Here is a 17,485-nt window from a genome sequence, read left to right as displayed (position 1 = left end):
ATAATAATGGATTGGATTTATATAGCGCTTTTCAAGGCACTTTACAATACCACTATTCATTCACACACTGGTGGAGGCAAGCTACAGTTGTAGCCACAGCTGCCCTGGGGCAGACTGACAGAAGCGAGGCTGCCATATCGCGCCATCGGCCCCTCTGGCCAACACCAGTAGGCAAGTAGGGTAAAGTGTCTTGCCCAAGGACACAACGACCAGGGCAGAGAGCCCAGGGATCGAACCGGCGACCTTCCGGTTACAGATGCGAGTCCCAACCCCCTGAGCCACGGTCGCCCACTTGCTATGAATATACAGTGGCTTGCAAAAGTATTCGGCCCCCTTGAATTTTTCCACATTTTGTCACATTACAGCCACAAACATGAATCTATTTTATTGGAATTCCATGTGAAAGACCAACACAAAGTGGTGTACACACGAGAAGTGGAATGAAAATCATACATGATTCCAAACATTTTTTACAGAAAAATAACTGAAAAGTGGGGTGTGCATAATTATTCAGCCCCTTTTGGTCTGAGTGCAGTCAGTTGCCCATAGACATTGCCTGATGAGTGCTAATGACTAAATAGAGTGCACTAAACTCATAGTGCAAATGATGGATGGCTGTTCCCTCCACGGTGCTGTGTGTTATCTAATGTCAGTACAAATACAGCTGCTCTGTGACGGCCTCAGAGGTTGTCTAAGAGAATATTGGGAGCAACAACACCATGAAGTCCAAAGAACACAGCAGACAGGTCAGGGATAAAGTTATTGAGACATTTAAAACAGGCTTAGGCTACAAAAAGATTTCACTGCACAAAGTTGGCCTTTATGGAAGAGTGGCAAGAAGAAAGCCATTGTTAGCAGAAAACCATAAGAAGTCCCGTTTGCAGTTTGCCACAAGCCATGTGGGGGACACAGCAAACATGTGGAAGAAGGTGTTCTGGTCAGATGAGACCAAAATGGAACTTTTTGGCCAAAATGCAAAACGCTATGTGTGGTGGAAAACTAACACTGCACATCACTCTGAACACACCATCCCCACTGTCAAATATGGTGGTGGCAGCATCATGCTCTGGGGGTGCTTCTCTTCAGCAGGGACAGGGAAGCTGGTCAGAGTTGATGGGAAGATGGATGGAGCCAAATACAGGGCAATCTTGGAAGAAAACCTCTTGGAGTCTGCAAAAGACTTGAGACTGGGGCGGAGGTTCACCTTCCAGCAGGACAACGATCCTAAACATAAAGCCAGGGCAACAATGGAACGGTTTAAAACAAAACATATCCATGTGTTAGAACGGCCCAGTCAAAGTCCAGATCTAAATCCAATCGAGAGTCTGTGTCAAGATATGAAAACTGCTGTTCACAAACGCTGTCCATCTAATCTGACTGAGCTGGAGCTGTTTTGCACATTAGAATGGGCAAGAATTTCAGTCTCTAGATGTGCAAAGCTGGTAGAGACATACCCTAAAAGACTGGCAGCTGTAATTGCAGGAAACGGTGGTTCTACAAAGTATTGAATCAGGGGGCTGAATAATTATACACACCCCACTTTTCAGTTATTTATTTGTAAAAAATGTTTGGAATCATGTATGATTTTCATTCCACTTCTCACGTGTACACCACTTTGTATTAATCTTTCACGTGGAATTCCAATAAAATTGATTCATGTTTGTGGCTGTAATGTGACAAAATGTGGGGAAGTTCAAGGGGGCCGAATACTTTTGCAAGCCACTGTAGATGCTTGCAAAGAACTACATCAAGAGACACCAGTAGAGCACGACCAGTTCAGTAAGGAGAGGTCATATGGAAGAACTGAACATGATTTATTGAGACAGAGAAATGTATGAATGTATTTGGTGATTAGAATCCGATGACCCATCATGGCAGATCCATATCCCAGGGGTGACAGGACAGGACACCCCCTAGATGCAGAGGTGTGGTGAAGATGAAGACTGAGGCTTGGATGGAGCTCTGGGTGACTTGGTTGAGGTGGAGATGGGAGGAGGTGGGTTGCACAATTCTGAAAGGGAGAGTGACGGAGAGCACAAATTTAAACCATGCAGAGTGGAGGCTGATTGGTTCAATGAAGGCAGGCAAGAAGATGACTGGACTAGGGTAATGGTGTTAGCACTGAGACTGACAGCATGGGAACGTGGTAGTGATGTAGAGAACAGACTAGCAGCCAAAAACTTAGGAAATATCTTCCTTCCTTATTGAACTTGTGCATACACGTCATTACAATAATATGCAGGATTTATGTTTTAACACAATATATTTTAACCCACATCTTGATCTTTTCCTTAACCTAACCAAGCACAGTGTTCCCTTCATCCAATGCAGCCAGCCTAGGGGAAACACTGAAGTAGTGTTTGGTGCCCAAGCAGTGAGTGGAAGCAAGTAAAAAAGCAAGCAACAGTCACAATGAATCAGCATATGAAAACAAAATGCAAAACACTTAGGTCCTTAATAGGCTGTGAATTGCGATACCCTGGCGGGCAAACAAGTAACTTGGCATCACTCTTTAAAAGAGGACCGTTATCTCTCTGTGTCTAAGACACAGACATCACAGAGCATATCTCGCTGTATTTCCGGAACACCAGCACAAGTGACAGAACATCGGTGACATTTTAACATCCTGGAATAAGAACGCTTTGAATTTTTAGTCCCATTTAACACCAACTCTTTATTTGATAAATCTTCCTTTCCAGACGCTGAAAACAGACTCTGATTAACCCACTGTACTCCACCTGTCCATCACCAAATGCCAAGCAAATTAAATTTGGAACTACTTGTTCCAAACAAGATCAAACTACATGTATGCAAAGAGTGACTGTTAAGCTTGCATTAGTTAAAAAGCCATTAATCCAGATAAATGCTAAGTGTGATCTTTAGTGTCTGCTGGGCAACTCGGTGTTTATTTTCAGCTTGTTCCTATCTCTCTGGGTGGCTAAAAAAATCAATCTTTTCAGAAACAAAAGTAAAAGTCAGCCTTAAATCCAAAATGAACACGACATCTATAAAGGACTCACAGAAATGAACAAGTAAACATTATTATTTCAAAAGATCCAGGCAATAAAATCTGCCGAGGAAGCTCGTGTGAAACTAAAATAAAACCTGAGCTCAAACTCAACTGTTTATACGGTAAAGTGAGGACAGCGCATTCATGCCAAAGCTGACACAACAAACATTTTCACACCCAATATAACAACAAAAGACACAGGCGCACAAACAGTGCTATTGGCAGAGCTTCTGCCTTGGCAGTCAACTTGTAACCCTCTCTGTTGATGCAGCGGCGATGGTTGGATTGAGAGTGACAGAGTGGACAAGGAAGTGGAATGTACAGCTCAAGCACGTACTGGTCTATCAGGCATCCTTTAACTACAGCTGAAAAGCGTGCCAATGAACTCTGCATCTGTACTATGGTGCCATTTGGAAAATTAACACTGTTAAACAAAGTCTGAGAGTGACTGCTGCGGGAATGTCCAATGCCACAATTGCTTTGCTGACTCATAAGCTATGCTTTGTTTCTTTGCGCCATAAAAGAAAAGCAAAAAACACAGATGGCAGGAAAGTCCCATTTCTCCTTCTTGACTTGCATGTAAATCCAACTATTTATTAAGCATGAGTAAAAATAAAACTCAAAACTGTAATTTCAACACTTAATCTCTCTTGCAAAATGAACCCCATTTGTCCAGCAGGAGAATTGTGGGACTTGTATTTTAAGTTTGCGAGTTTCAGAGGATTACATTTATAATGCCTTATGTAACCTTTGCCCAACTTTGCTGTTTCATAATCATTTAATTAATTTGGAAGCTGTAAGCCTGCAATTGATTATTTCGATGTATAATTTTAGATTGCTATTGATATTCAAGCACAATGAGCCTTTTGGACAAGGACAAAGTGTGACTTCTATGCCTTTCCCATTTTTTCTGTTGAAGGAGTCATTTGATGAAAGCTAATTTTCTTCTTCTGTGCACTGCACTAAAAAAGGAATTCATATTTTCAGATACTGCACTGCCTTCCTTTGCTTTTCATACCCAGCTAGGTGACAAAAGGCGACATAAAATGCTTCTACTCTGAAACAGTTCAGTCGTTTCAAATGTGTTTCATTATCACACGTCGCATGCCAATCGTCCTAAATGAGACTTTACATTTTTAAAGGACAGATTTCGATCCACTCGTTCTGCGGGCATCTCAGCTAAAATTGAGATATCGCTCCTCCAGTCCAATTTAATACCTGACAAGTCCCAGTCAGCAGTAGTCAACGGCGGGCTGCCTGAAAAAGATATATCCACCCAACCATTTTGCCCAGCTGTCCTGCCTGAAAAGGATCTTTCTACCAAACCATTCCACCTGCATGCCTCAGTGCCAGTTCACTCTGGTGTCATGAGTTGGGAAAATATAAACAGTTGGTTTCCAGCAAAACCTCACGGCCACTCTACTGCTGAAACACACAGAAAAAAACAATGCCACAAGCTGCTTCTTTTTTTAAACAAAAGAAAGAAAACAAAGAACAACACAATTCAATATTTGTTCATTCCCTTTTTCTCAATTAAAAAATCTTGACTCCGTTTCCTTGCCTGAGGTACTTCACAACTTATTGATTCTGCTCAGTCTTGTACTGTTTGCCGGTGCAACAACCTTGTTACATCTCAGGGAATCTGTTTTTTATACAGCATAAAAATGTTATGACATGACAACCCAAGTGAAGTTAGTTGACTGTTCACACCTACACGCCTACACTGTTGTACCGGGAAAATATGGCAGTCAGGCATAAAAGTGATTTGTTTTCTTGTCATGCTATTTGTCATTTTATCTCAATAAGTGTCCAAACAGTCCACATTTTGGTCATACAATTTATCTTGAAAGGTTTTACAAATAGTAATTTTATGGTGTTCTTCAGTTGTCCCTCAACCACAACAAAGAAAATGAGCAGCTAGATGCAAGATATATGCATGCTACTACCTGAATTAGAGTGAAATATTGCACCGCTCTCTTGCGTGACTTGGCAGGAGATAAGTGCGACAGGGAAGCTGCTTTAGCGCTATCTGGAGGACGGACTGTCCTCTATAGTGAAGGACAATGAAGAAGGAAAATTGATCACATCCTATTTCTCTTCTCTCTATCGCACTTTTTTAGCTCTTTATTTCTCCATCTCTTTATTTCTTGTGGGTCATCCCATTTAAACTCACTTTGAAATTCACACATCACTTGCCTTCAATACTCGCCCTTTTAAATTTTTCCCTGCTACCTTGTATATTGTAGTGACTTGCTCTGTTGTGTCATGTCTGCATGTCTCTTCTCATCCAATAAATAGTATTTATGTGTTAGATGTTGTGCAAATGAATATCAGATCATCTTGACGTTTCCCCTGCACCTGCAGTCAGACGAGGATTTATCTGTCGTTCCGCTCTGCTCTGCTTTATGGAGCCAGCTCAAACGCAGAGGTCAATACAGAAAGCGAGAAGGTGAGAGAAACATGACTTCCCAAGAAATGACAACTGCTTGTGTGTGATGGATGGTCCCAGATACAGTTTGACTGAGGCATTCCTATCCACGCATGTGTGGGGCAGAGCTGTGGCTGCGACTGTCGTGGCGTTTGAACACTAGAGTTTATGTATTGATTTGCATCAGTAGGTCCCTGCAATCACGGGATAGGACATGCGTTTTACGGGGAGATCGTGTCAATATTAATGTAAATGTGGAATTGTGTGAGAGTTTTAGAAAAGTCCGAAGCATGTGCCGTAATTTTGCATTTGCCGCTGAAACAAGAGCCAAGTTTACATAGCTTTAATTTGAGGGTGTTTTCACTCACGTCAGACATGCAGTTCCGATTTATTTGTTTTTGGTTGCACTTTCTAGTGCAGCTTCCAGTGATAATGTGGTAATAGGGGAACAACAAAGTGGAAACAAAAAGGCAAGAATGTGGAAATAGTAGTTTATTACCACTTAATTGCCCAAATAGATGGTGATCCCAAGTGACTACTGTGCACAAACAGTGGTTCTACCTGAGTAATATTACACTGAACTCTATGTACATGGTTAATCAGAATCAGAAAGTCTTTATTTATCCCCAAGGGGCAATTAAGATACAACAGAACAGCATGACATTGAAGATAAGGACAGGGCATAAACAGACAATAAGAGTGAGATAATGAATACACAGAATATACAGTATATACACAGTTTTAAAATTAAAGCGACTGAATAATAACAGGTTAATTAATAACATTAATAACAGGTCAGAAACTGAGGGAAATGATAATTTTTCTACACTGATGCTTTGACACCATGACACATTAGAATGCTATTAAATGTTTATATATATATATATATATATATATATATATATATATATATAATCATTTTATTGTAATTACATGGTAATAACATTCTATGACCTTAGTCTTGTTCCAACCGTATTACTCCACCTTTACCATATTATTTCTAGGCTTTAATAAAGAAAAGTCCTACCACAGTTATTTACATTTTTACTACAGTCAAGCTAAAAGCAATAATCAGCAAACTTGAAATATTTGACTTTATGTCACATGAATGTAAAATATGAAAAGGTCTGCCTTTTTAATTAATTTAACAAAAAAACAATTTTCATAATATTTTAATTTCTTGAGACATACTAGTACAATTTAACCTGTATTAGTTTTTTGTTGTTTCTGCAGTCTGACCACAAACACCACAAACTGATTTGAAGAAAGCGAGCTAATGGTAGTTTGACACCGTGAACATACAGAGCACTAAACGTAGCATCCAAGTCTATTCAGGATTTGTAGTAAAACCGTTGTTTGCCCATTGGCCCAAACCAGTTTGATGGACAATCCATTATTCAAAACAATGCACTGGAATATTAGCTGTGCTGAACTGTGAACTGTGTTCACAAATATCGTTAACAAAATTTTCCACTTAAAAAATTAAAAACTAAAACCTGCAAGCTAGTTACAGGAGCCCCACTTGAGTTAGATGCTGCATTTAAAAAAGCAACACACAACCAAATGGAAAGGGCCCTTTCAAGCTCATGTTCAACCAAGGCCAATTCCCTGATTTTTGTAATTTTTAAACAAGATAATCCAGATTTATGCCTAATTTTAAAAGTTCAGTTTTGGCCGTGCTCCATATACTTCTTCAGGTTTCATAAAATCCAGTTCTGTAGTTTTTCCTGTTGACAAACAGACTGACAAGCAAAAGGCAGTGATCACATACCTCAAGAAACCCTTTCAATCACAGCGGTGTACTTAAGCTGTCAGTGCTCTGCTCATTCTTTTGCTGCATGCCTGCACACACCAACACAAATCCCTTCTCCCTGCTGAGATGAGTAGAGTGTTTCCTTGTGGGGAGTGGCGAGGTCAGAGTGTAGTGAACAAAAACGCTGCACAAATTCCAGATTTCCATAATCATCATTCTATTCTGTGATCTGGCTAAAGCGGTAGTAGGCTTATAGTTTTTATGGTCATGCCTCATTACATAAAGATTTTTATTCCTTTAAACAAGGCGATCAAGTTTTCCATCCACAAACATAACTGGTTTCTCTTTTTTCAGTGCTGTGACCTGCTATGCAACCATTTTCATTTTGCCCTTACTCTTATCTTTAGCATCCAAAACATACACTAAATTGGACCAAAATATAACTTTATGATATCGTTTATGTTTAGGATCCTGTGCATTGCCCTAAATCCCAGCATTTAGACTCAAATTTAAAATGCCAAAACTGGAGGACAGCCAAATCGAGGGAAATGGTTCCATTTCTACACATGTAACTGATGTAACGAAGCATGTTTGAGTGTGTACACGAGTGCCACTGGTGCACTGTTGTATGTCTCCTTACAGACAGCTTTTCCTCTGTGGGCAGGTGGTGTTGAAACCTAACCAGATGGGCTCTAAATCATGCCTGTTTTCTTGCCAACTCCCAACATAAATATCCCAGAAGGAACACAGAAGTTACCTTGGGGTTTACCATCCTTCAATCTTCTGTCTGTGCCTCACCCGCCTCTCAAATAACTTCATCCCTGACAGCTCTTGGCTCTGTCACACTTTCTCTGACACCGCCTGGTCCCCCCTTTCCTTTTCTATCTCTAACTTACTTGCTCACTTCACTTTGCTATTTCTTTCTCAGTTTTTAATCTTTCTTTGTTTCCCACCCCACCCTGTCGGAATTGCTATCTGTCTAATTCTGTTTGGTTCTCTATCTGTTTCTCTTTCCTACTCTTTTGCTTTTATTACTTGAATTTTGTCTTACCCCTTTCTGGACATTTACCCCATTTTCTCATCTTGTGTTTGGCTAACCTGTCTCTCTGGCAGTGGCTCAGCTATGCCCCAACGCCATCTGTCAGCATCTGTTTAATCTCACATCAGCGCATGTCTTTCTCACCTTCTCTCCCCTGTCTCGCCACTGGTCTGCCTCTCCCGTCTGCTTGTCTTTCACCCCTGACCTATGCCTATGGGATCTCCTATAGGAGGTCCTAAAATGTGTGTGTGTTGTCTCCCGATGTGCCCTTATCACTGAAGCCCACCTGGCCTAGATTTGTGGTGTTCTGCCTCAGTTGCCACATAATGAAAAACTATAACACACATTCTCATGTGTGTATGCAGGCAAACAACTGCTGCACAATCGCAGGTTCTGCAGAACGGGAAAGATGGCACTAACTTTAGGTGAATGGAATTAGAGCAGGGTGATATGGCCAAAAATATTTATCACGATATATATTTGAAAATTTGCGATAACGATATAACTGACGATATAATTGATGCGAGACAAAATACAACTCCACAACATTACTAGCGCAAAAAGACAACCTATCATTTATTTTCACTTAAACAAGAAGCTGGTTTTTATGTACATTAAAGCTTTATAAAAATGTAACAGTGCAAATGCAAATTCCTTGCTGAAAGTTTAACCAAAAGGCATTTCCAGTAGAAATGGGCTGACATATCCTGAGCATAACCATGTATAATATCCACTGAAGTTAAAAAGAGGTGCTTTGCAACATTAAACTGCAGTGTGCAGTACGTATTTTTCGGACCGTAAGGTGCACGGGATTATAAGGCACATTAAGCGAAACAAAGCAGTCAGATAAATCAAACTTTATTAAACTCATTCTTCTTGCTTCCTCCACTTCTGTACCATTGATTCATTAATGTTGAATTCTCTGGCAGCTGCTCTATTCCCATGTTGTTGCAGTATATTAATGACTAACCTCGTATTGTGGATGGATTATCTCAGTTGTTCTCCTGACTGAAGATTGGTCCTTTTACAGCATCCTGCCATGCGATTGCATTTGTCTCTAACCATGAGGAACCTTAACGTTAACTTTTATAAGTGGGAAAGTGTTAGTGTTTGTCCTCCAGCTTCACTGTTTATGTTATGCTAACATAGCTGTGTCGCTAGCGATCACGTAGCACATAATTATATACCAGCTAGCCCAACTTCAGTAACCCTACAAACGTCACTGCTGTTTAGTTTCCTGTCTTCATTTATGTTGGAAGTGATAGCAGAGCTGTACGTTTGATTTTTTTCAGAAATCTCTCAGTCAGAACATGCAATATCATGCTTAGGTAACTAGCGAAACTAGCGAGCTAACTTCCGCTAGCTTCCTGCTAGCTTCTAACTCCGTTAAATGTAATACATTTTGTTTTCATGGATGCCTGGAAGTTAAACTTCATAGTTACACCTGGTAAAGCAGCAATGCTGATCGTTTTATTAAAGATGAAAGAATTTAGACAGTTTTTAACTCTTAGTGATGCTGCAGTGTTCGTTTGACCTGAAGCATACGGAGTTTAGGACCCAGATTACTCCCAGATTTAAGGGCATCTTAGTCCGACGGCCGCTTGCATGTTCTGCAAAAAAAATGTGCTTTGTTGTGTATCTGACGGAAAAACACCAAACCAGTTCCACATCACTGAAGTTGCACCATTTTTACAAACCAATTCTGGTTCATCTGTTTCACTCAACAATCGGCCATGTGCGTATGAAAACAAAGGCACTGCGCATGCGCATTTTACTCATATTCTATCGCGATATTTCATTTTCCTATCGTAGCCTAACATTATACCGGTATTACCGTGAACGGTATAATATGGCCCAGCCCTAAATGGAATAAGTTTGGGAAGTTGAATAAGTTTGCATGAGTACAATCTATATGTGCACAGTGTGTGTTCGTGTGTAAACAGAATGTGTGTGTACATGTGTGCATGTCCACGTGTGTGCACGTGTTGGAGTGAAGGTGTTTTCAATCACAGATAACTTTTAGTTATCACTCACTAATCCTCTAATGAACCAGCACAGTGTAGATAAAACTGCCTCCATCAGACTGTGCAAAGGAAGAGAAAACACAAGTCGTGGGACTGCTGTCAGCCTTCCCCAGCATTACCACTTTCCCTCCCAGCACCTCCACCCTCTCTTCTTCATTTCTTGCAACCTTTGAACTCTCCTTCCTCTGCTGATCCCTCTTCTTTTTTTCCACCCTTCACTAGTTTTTCTATTTATTCCTCTATCCCACTTCCCTCCTTTTGCTTTCCCTCCCTTTTTTCTAAATAACTACTTTCTCCCCATGCCTCATTCTTTCATTCCTGATTCTTTCCTGTTTATTTACACTAAGTTTATTCCCTTATCTCTTTACTTTCCTTGTTTTCTACCTGGTGCCTCCCTTTTTCCATAGTCACGTTCTTATTCTCTGAAATATACTTCCCTTTTTCCAAGATTCATCCTTCAAATGTTCCTTAATTTTTGCTTGATGCGTAGTTTTTTCATGCGATTTCTAATTCCGCATATTCTGTCCATTCTCATATTTCCTAGCACCTGATTACCACTTTCCCCTACTTCCATATTCTCCCATTCAACGTTTTCCCTTCTTTCTGAGTATAGAATGGACCAATTCCTGCTTTCTTTATCCCTATATACCTCCATCAGTTCCTTTATTAACTCATTATAATGAAAACCACATCTCCTTTGCTTGCTGATATATACAGCCATTCTGGTGCTTTTTGCTTCCATCCATCACTGGTCTACTTCATTTACTTTTTAGCTCCACTGAGTAACATAAAATTGTTGTGGAACTACTGGAGACATTTGTTTTACCAGAGGCAAAAACACAAGACAAACATTAGAACACTAACTTGAATGCCATAGTGAGCAGCTCAAACAAGCCCAGAGTCCTTTTGGTAATACATACTCCGCTGTTTCTGCTCTGCTCAATTAATCTGGCTCAGTCAAGACCGCGCTGAACTGTCATCATAGTACTAATAAAGAAAAAGCTTTGAGCTGTTTGCATTAAGTGGCCTGCTTGTCCCAAGCTGTCAGTTTCCCTGCAGCGCTGGCTAGGCACAAGTTTTTGTCCCTCTCTTTCCACTCGTTTATTCCACTGTGGTTTTACGGCACAAATCCCCTCATCATCTCAAAGAAAACACTAAAGGCAGCATGGCCTTGTAAAGCCTCATTAGGCTTAATAACCTTTAGTGAGCACAGGGCAGACTCTCTGTGCGTGCATGAATCTCATAAATGCAAGATACATTTTTTTTTGCGTGAGGCCAGTACTTGCATTTCTCTGCAGATGTGCATGCGGGAGTGCAGATGTGTGTGCGAACGCGTTTGCAGCATGTGTGTCCTCTGAGAGCAGGGCTAGCTCTGAGCCACAATGCGTCTTATTCAGCAGGGTCCCAGGATTAAAATGTAATTTCATTCAAAGTCGCAAATTGGGTTTTTTACTGTACTAATCTTCATTTTACTAAGCAGAATGAGGTATGTCATTAAAAAAAGAAGAGACTTAATGAAAGAATGTGGGATGGATGGATTGCAGAAGGGAAAGTAGTTCACCAACAGAACGATAAAGGTTGTTTCAAATCATAAACAGTAAAGACCTCATGAATAATACACTGCATTACTTTGTGGTGTGTATTGTGGTAATTACAGTTTAGGGATAGTCAGCATTTGCAGTTATGGCGTTCTGTTAATGCTGCGATTCTGTGGGACTTGAGGTTCAGCAGCTCAGTTCAGATTGAGATTTAATTATCAGCATCACTAAACACACCGGCAATGTAACAGGTGCAAGCTGGGTCAAGCAAAATATGCCTTTGTACTCATAATGCATGTATACAAGGCTAGTACAAAATAGGCTTTATGAAATAGGAATAAAACACCGTTCTTTATTGAAAGGAATATAATAATATGAGGAATGCCTTGTGGAAATAATTGAGGTAAAGGAACTACAAAGGGGAAAAATATGAATGTTAGTCAGGATTAAAGTCTGTGAAATAGACTTCTGTACATTCCACCTTATGGGGGAAAAAAATCCAAGGTTTATTTCAATGGCAACTGGGAGTAAAGTGAGCTGCAGGAACTCAGTTCCAATTGTGGAGAATGACAAATAATGGATTCACTTCATACCACCCCTCTCACCTAATCACACTCAGAAATCAGCAAAACCATTTCCTTCGGCTCTCTCCGCTAATACACTTTCAAAAAAAGAAATTATGATCTCACTAAATAATTCCTGTGATATCATCAGCAAATCCAGAATTGTTTGGTAGTACTGTGCATGAAAAAAGGCTGGCCACATTAAAAATGCATAGATGTTCTTTTCAATTATGTCTGTTGGCAAATTGCATCAACTTTTAACAAAAAAAAAAACAGAATTAAATTGTTACTATTACCAACACACCCCAACATATCCATAGAATGCCGATTTCAAACCCCATCCCATTTTATAATGGTTTAATCAAAGCTATTTTTGGACTTTTTTGCTTAAATATCAAATATGCTCAATTTCATTACTTACTTTGAATCAATGAAAAGCAACTGATGAAAAAATCAGCTTCCAAAATGCCCATAATGGCCCTAATGGGAATTAGAAGTCCATTTCCTTTTCGTTCCCCACCCCTCTCTGTCCCTTCTTCCTTGCTCCTCTCCTCCCATTCTGCATGCCATAGATGGATGAGAGAGATTTACAGTTAGGGGTCATACAGTGGTTCTAATTAGCTTAAGTAGGTTGGAAGAATAAGCACTTCCTTACTGAGACACATCACATAGTCCCAGAGCTCTTTCTGACTAAGAAGGGAGAGGAGAACGCAGACGGACAGACGACCCCTGTCTCTGGCTGTCTTTCTGTCCCCGTGTCTGTCTGTGCCCTTTCATGTCTCTGTTTCATCAGTGGTGCCAAATATTTTTCAGTCTTGTGACATGGGAATAATTGACAATAGAGAATTTCATGTGACAATTTGTGCGACAAATTTGCATAATGATGACAACCCTTCAACCCCTCAGCATCTGGTTGGTTTGAGTTTTTTGGGCGCACTTAAAGGTAGTCAGGAAAATCTATCGTCACAACCTCCAAGAAATGTCACGCATGCTACATGACGCCCCCGACGTGGAAGAGTATTTCTTTTGTTATTGTCGTCAGATGAAACATGAAATATGGCAAATTAGCTGTCACGAAAGAAAAATAAAACTGTGCCACACACTAATTAATTTGTGAAAGACTGTATTTTCTTTCCCCTCATTGACATTTTCTTTGACCTTGAGGAAGTCTGTTTAGCCTGTGAGGAAAACAAGTCAACAAGTCGCCTTTTAGCTTTCTGTGGTGTTTTAAGATTGATGTAGTATTCTTTTGGCAGGTAAAGGGAAGAATTAGTTTTGGGTTTTTTTCTAAATGTGCATGAACCTTTCTTTCTTTCTTTCTTTCTTTCTTTCTTTCTTTCTTTCTTTCTTTCTTTCTTTCTTTCTTTCTTTCTTTCTTTCTTTCTTTTATTCTTTCTTTGTGTCTTTCTATCCCTCTCTGATGTCCAGGAAAGGTATCTGTTCACCAGAAAAACATGGGCTCAATTCCCAGTAGCCTGCAGAATTTCCACAATTTAAAAACCCCAGGAGGAAAGACTCTCTTTTGAAAAAACAAAAACCCTCCCCTTCTCATTTGGATCAATCTGTGACAGATTTTTTATTATTTTTTTTGGCCAAGCCGTTTGTTTTGTCTCTGCTGTTCTCCAGCCCACCTCCCCCATCTCTGGAGCTCTCCGCCCTCCTGATGCTAGAATGTAAATAGCATCTTTAATTAGAATCATATCTTCTGATTTGGGTGTTTTCCCCCTATCAGCAGTGAAACCTGTGCACTGTTCCCTGTTTGTACAGGCTAACAATTTGCCTCCCTGTTGACCTAACCCACTCGTCATTGCCCTCTCTGTGTGTGTTTAAGATCCTGTCCCACCTCCTGCCAGCGTCCTTTAAATTCCCACATTGCTCCCTTTCTATAGAGTTGCACCCTAGGGTGTGAGAGAAAGAAAACACACTACGCTCCTTCACAGGCCATTCTCCTGAAATTCAAACTGTTTTTGGGCTGTGACTAAAGGCTATTTTATCGTCACCAAACCAACTGTATTTTTTAATGGTGAAATTATCCTGATTTTAGTCTCATAATTCAGGAAATTTGAAAATCTGACCTTTAAGATTTCTTACAGTCTCCTAAAATTGCTTGATTTGTCCACCCACAGTCCAAAATCTATGACAGTAATGAGAACACATATATAAAAACATGAAATCACAAAAGAAAAGAAGAATCACAAGAAACCAGCTATTAACTAACGAGCTAATGTTTTCAGCAGTCTACCCAATTGACATGAAAGTTCGAAAAAACAAGATCATAAAGGAGGTAGAAATGTTTTACATGAAGTAGATGCAGGGTTTTTTTTAAATAAGTGTTTCAAAATGGCTGTATTTGTCTTTTTTTGTTTTGGAGAGCACTTATTGGTCACACGCTGTACTCAGAACTATTCTCTGGGGAGTAATTTCCACTTTCTGGTCCTTTTTTTGTCTGTTAGCCATCATAAGATTGGACATTATCTTCAATAAAAAAGAAAGATTAGTCTGACACCAAGGAGAAAAAAGAGAAGCTTTTGTGTAGCATTAAACACAAAAATTAACCAAAAAAGGCTTTCATTTCACAAATGCCGCTTGAAATTATGGCTAAAAATACTGGAGCGCTACAACACAGAGAGACAAAGAAAGAGAGTGATGATTGTTGTTTGCCCTCTGACTGCTTGGCACAGTTCTATAGAAAAAAAGAACCCTGTTCTCTCTTCCAGCTCACCCCTTCTATTCCCCCCTTCATATCTCCTAAATTTCTCTCCTTTTACTCTCCTCTGCTTATCTCCCTGCTCTGCCGACACATTCATCAAGTGGTTTGACTTCTCATTCATGCAACCTTTATTGAAATAAGCAATCCATTGTTGGCAAAGAGAGGTGGCAGGACAAAGATTTTAGACTTACCCCCACCCCACATGATGGTGATAGTTAAATATGTGTGTGCAAAGTGCATGCATTCATATGTTTGTGGTGACTTAGAGATGCAGTTGGCTGCTCAGTGGGATAGAGACATTTTTATGTAGGCAAATGTGACAGAAGCTGCACTGACTGACTGGCAGTTCTGCTGGGAATACTAACATTGCACACACACATAGATCTGTGTTGTCTACCTAATTTGCACGTACACACATAAACATAGCATATATGTGATCATACTAATAGAGTGAGCCACACTTCTCCGTGACATCTGTCTATCAGTATTTCAACTGCTGGAATGGGCTCAGAAAGGTGCCAGAAGCAATCTCTAAGTACACACATCCTTTCTGGCACAAACACACACATACGCACATAGATTCACAGAGAAAAGAGCTTAGAAAGAGAGAAATTTTCACCTCGCTCGGGGGTTCAGTCCAATACCAAGTCAGAGTGACCAGATATTAAACATGCATGTTAAGGGCCTGCAGGTTCACCAGAGCTCAGTTAAAATCAGTCTGAACAGCAGACATTGCTGGAAGAAGGCAACAGTGCTAGAAGTTAAAGTCTGATACACTAAAATGTCTCTTTATTTAAAATTAATTATCCATGTAACATTATCACCATTTCTGTCTGTATTATTTTAATCATTCTTTAGTGTAACTGCTCTGATGATCACAGTTCTTTACACTGTCCATTTGCCTTTAGCCTGCCTTAAAATCTGGCTAGTAGGAAGCATTTTGCACCAACTCAGATAACAAAATCCATGCCACAGGCTAATGGGTCAGTCAATGACTTACTGGTGAATGTCAGCTCTTGGAATCAGATGAAATTATGTTAGGTCATGGCATGCTGCTAATTGAAGTGCAAGATGCTGGAAAGATGAAAGCCATGATATATACACACATAACCATTTTTCACTGTCATCTTTCAAAGATGATTGCTACAGGTGCACAGTGACGGCCAGGAAAGACACACAGCGTCAATTCCTACCTTAGTCACAAGGGGTTCTGTGTCCTCCAGGATAGATACGAAGGGGATCTCCAGGAAAGAGGAGAGAAACTCCACCTGGATCAGCTCCTCCCTGGAGCGGGGAAAGGCGAGCACGGCTGACACACCCCTGACCACCAGGTCCTGGCAGGCACTACGGGACAATGACTCGGGGTCCCCTCCCGCGGGCGATCGAGCCACCATTTCCAAGCTCAGGTTGTAGGGCAGCAGAGGAGGTGGCTGAGAGGTTGTTGTGGAGGAGTCTGCCCCTCCGCCTTGATGCCGGAGGCTGGCCAGGGCGCGGTTGAGCGCGTTTTGTATCCGTGCCGGCTGTCGGGTAGGCAAGAGCGCACCGAGACGCACGGTGTGTCCTATCCGGGCGAGAATGTGGCAAGGTTGTGGGTGAGGGAAGCAGGCGTCCGGGGAGGAAGAGACGGTTAATAAGAGAAGCAGCAGGAGCGTTCTGGCAGAGAAGGAAAGGAGATGAGTTCTCCCCGGGGCGAGGCAGTAGGTCCAGAGTCCAGAAAGAGACACCATGCTGCAGCTCCGACACACAACACTGGAGGACTGGGCTCTGCTCGGCGGGAGATGGCATAGCTCCCTCTTTCTCCCGGCTCCACCGCTTTTCTCAGACTTGATGGTTCTTTTCTTTCCCCCTTTCTTCTTTGTTGATGCGCGCTGTCGACGGTGATTTGTCGGCGTTTTGACGTTTCGACTCTCACCTCTTCAAAGTTTTTATGTCAACAGTAAAAGACGCGCTTGGTGGAGGAGAGGAGAAAAGAGCGCTCACAGCTTAGTGCGGTCGCCCCGCTTCTGTCAGTCTCTGCTGGAGGAAGGCACACCAGCTGTGAAGTGTGTGTGTGAGCGTCTCTCCAAGTGTGTGTGTGTGTGTGTGTGTGTGCGCGCGCGCGCGCGCAGAGAGCCTGCCCGCCAATAATCTAACCTCTCACGGAGCTTGCCTCTTGTTGAATTTTAATGAAAATTCGTCGGGTAACATTTTCTTCCGCTTCTTCGGGTCCCGGGGAAAATTTGCCGTTAAATAGAGAGAGAGAGAGAGAGAGAGAGAGAGAGAGAGAGAGAGAGAGAGAGAGAGAGAGTATTACAATAGTATTAAGCCAGCCAGACAATCAAATACAGAAATAAGTTTGCTGCTTCTAGATGACTTAGATTTGTACAGAGAGCTATTGATGGCAAAGATCTTTCGGAAATGCACAAATTCCGAGCACAAAA

General features: G+C 41.1%; 1 protein-coding gene across 1 annotated transcript; it reads right to left on the bottom strand.

Moving 5' to 3' along the window:
- Nucleotides 1-909: 909 nt before the first annotated feature.
- LOC146646719 (glutamate receptor ionotropic, NMDA 3A-like) lies at nucleotides 910-17,051 on the bottom strand. The gene is made up of 2 exons (XM_085391126.1): nucleotides 16,259-17,051; nucleotides 910-2,011 (listed from the first exon to the last, which is right to left on the bottom strand). The coding sequence occupies exons 1-2, from the start codon at nucleotides 16,790-16,792 to the stop codon at nucleotides 1,748-1,750; spliced, it is 798 nt and encodes a 265-aa protein (XP_085247252.1). The 5' UTR covers nucleotides 16,793-17,051; the 3' UTR covers nucleotides 910-1,747.
- Between the last annotated feature and the right edge of the window lie 434 nt (nucleotides 17,052-17,485).

The sequence above is a fragment of the Rhamphochromis longiceps genome, linkage group LG19 (assembly GCF_057381845.1).
Source record: "Rhamphochromis longiceps isolate RC_006_pf linkage group LG19, R_longiceps_female_GT1.1, whole genome shotgun sequence".
NCBI classification, from domain to species: domain Eukaryota; kingdom Metazoa; phylum Chordata; class Actinopteri; order Cichliformes; family Cichlidae; genus Rhamphochromis; species Rhamphochromis longiceps.
The sequence above is the reverse complement of the archived record's forward strand: the minus strand, read 5'-3'. Positions and strand labels throughout refer to the sequence as shown.

Bases quoted from the DNA above. Each gene is read 5' to 3' on its own strand.
- LOC146646719 (XM_085391126.1), bottom strand. From the start codon at position 16,792: ATGGTGTCTCTTTCTGGACTCTGGACCTACTGCCTCGCCCCGGGGAGA. The intron at 2,012-16,258 runs GTAGGAATTGAC...TCTCCCTTTCAG, and splicing joins CAGAACCCCTTGTGACTAAG to AATTGTGCAACCCACCTCCT.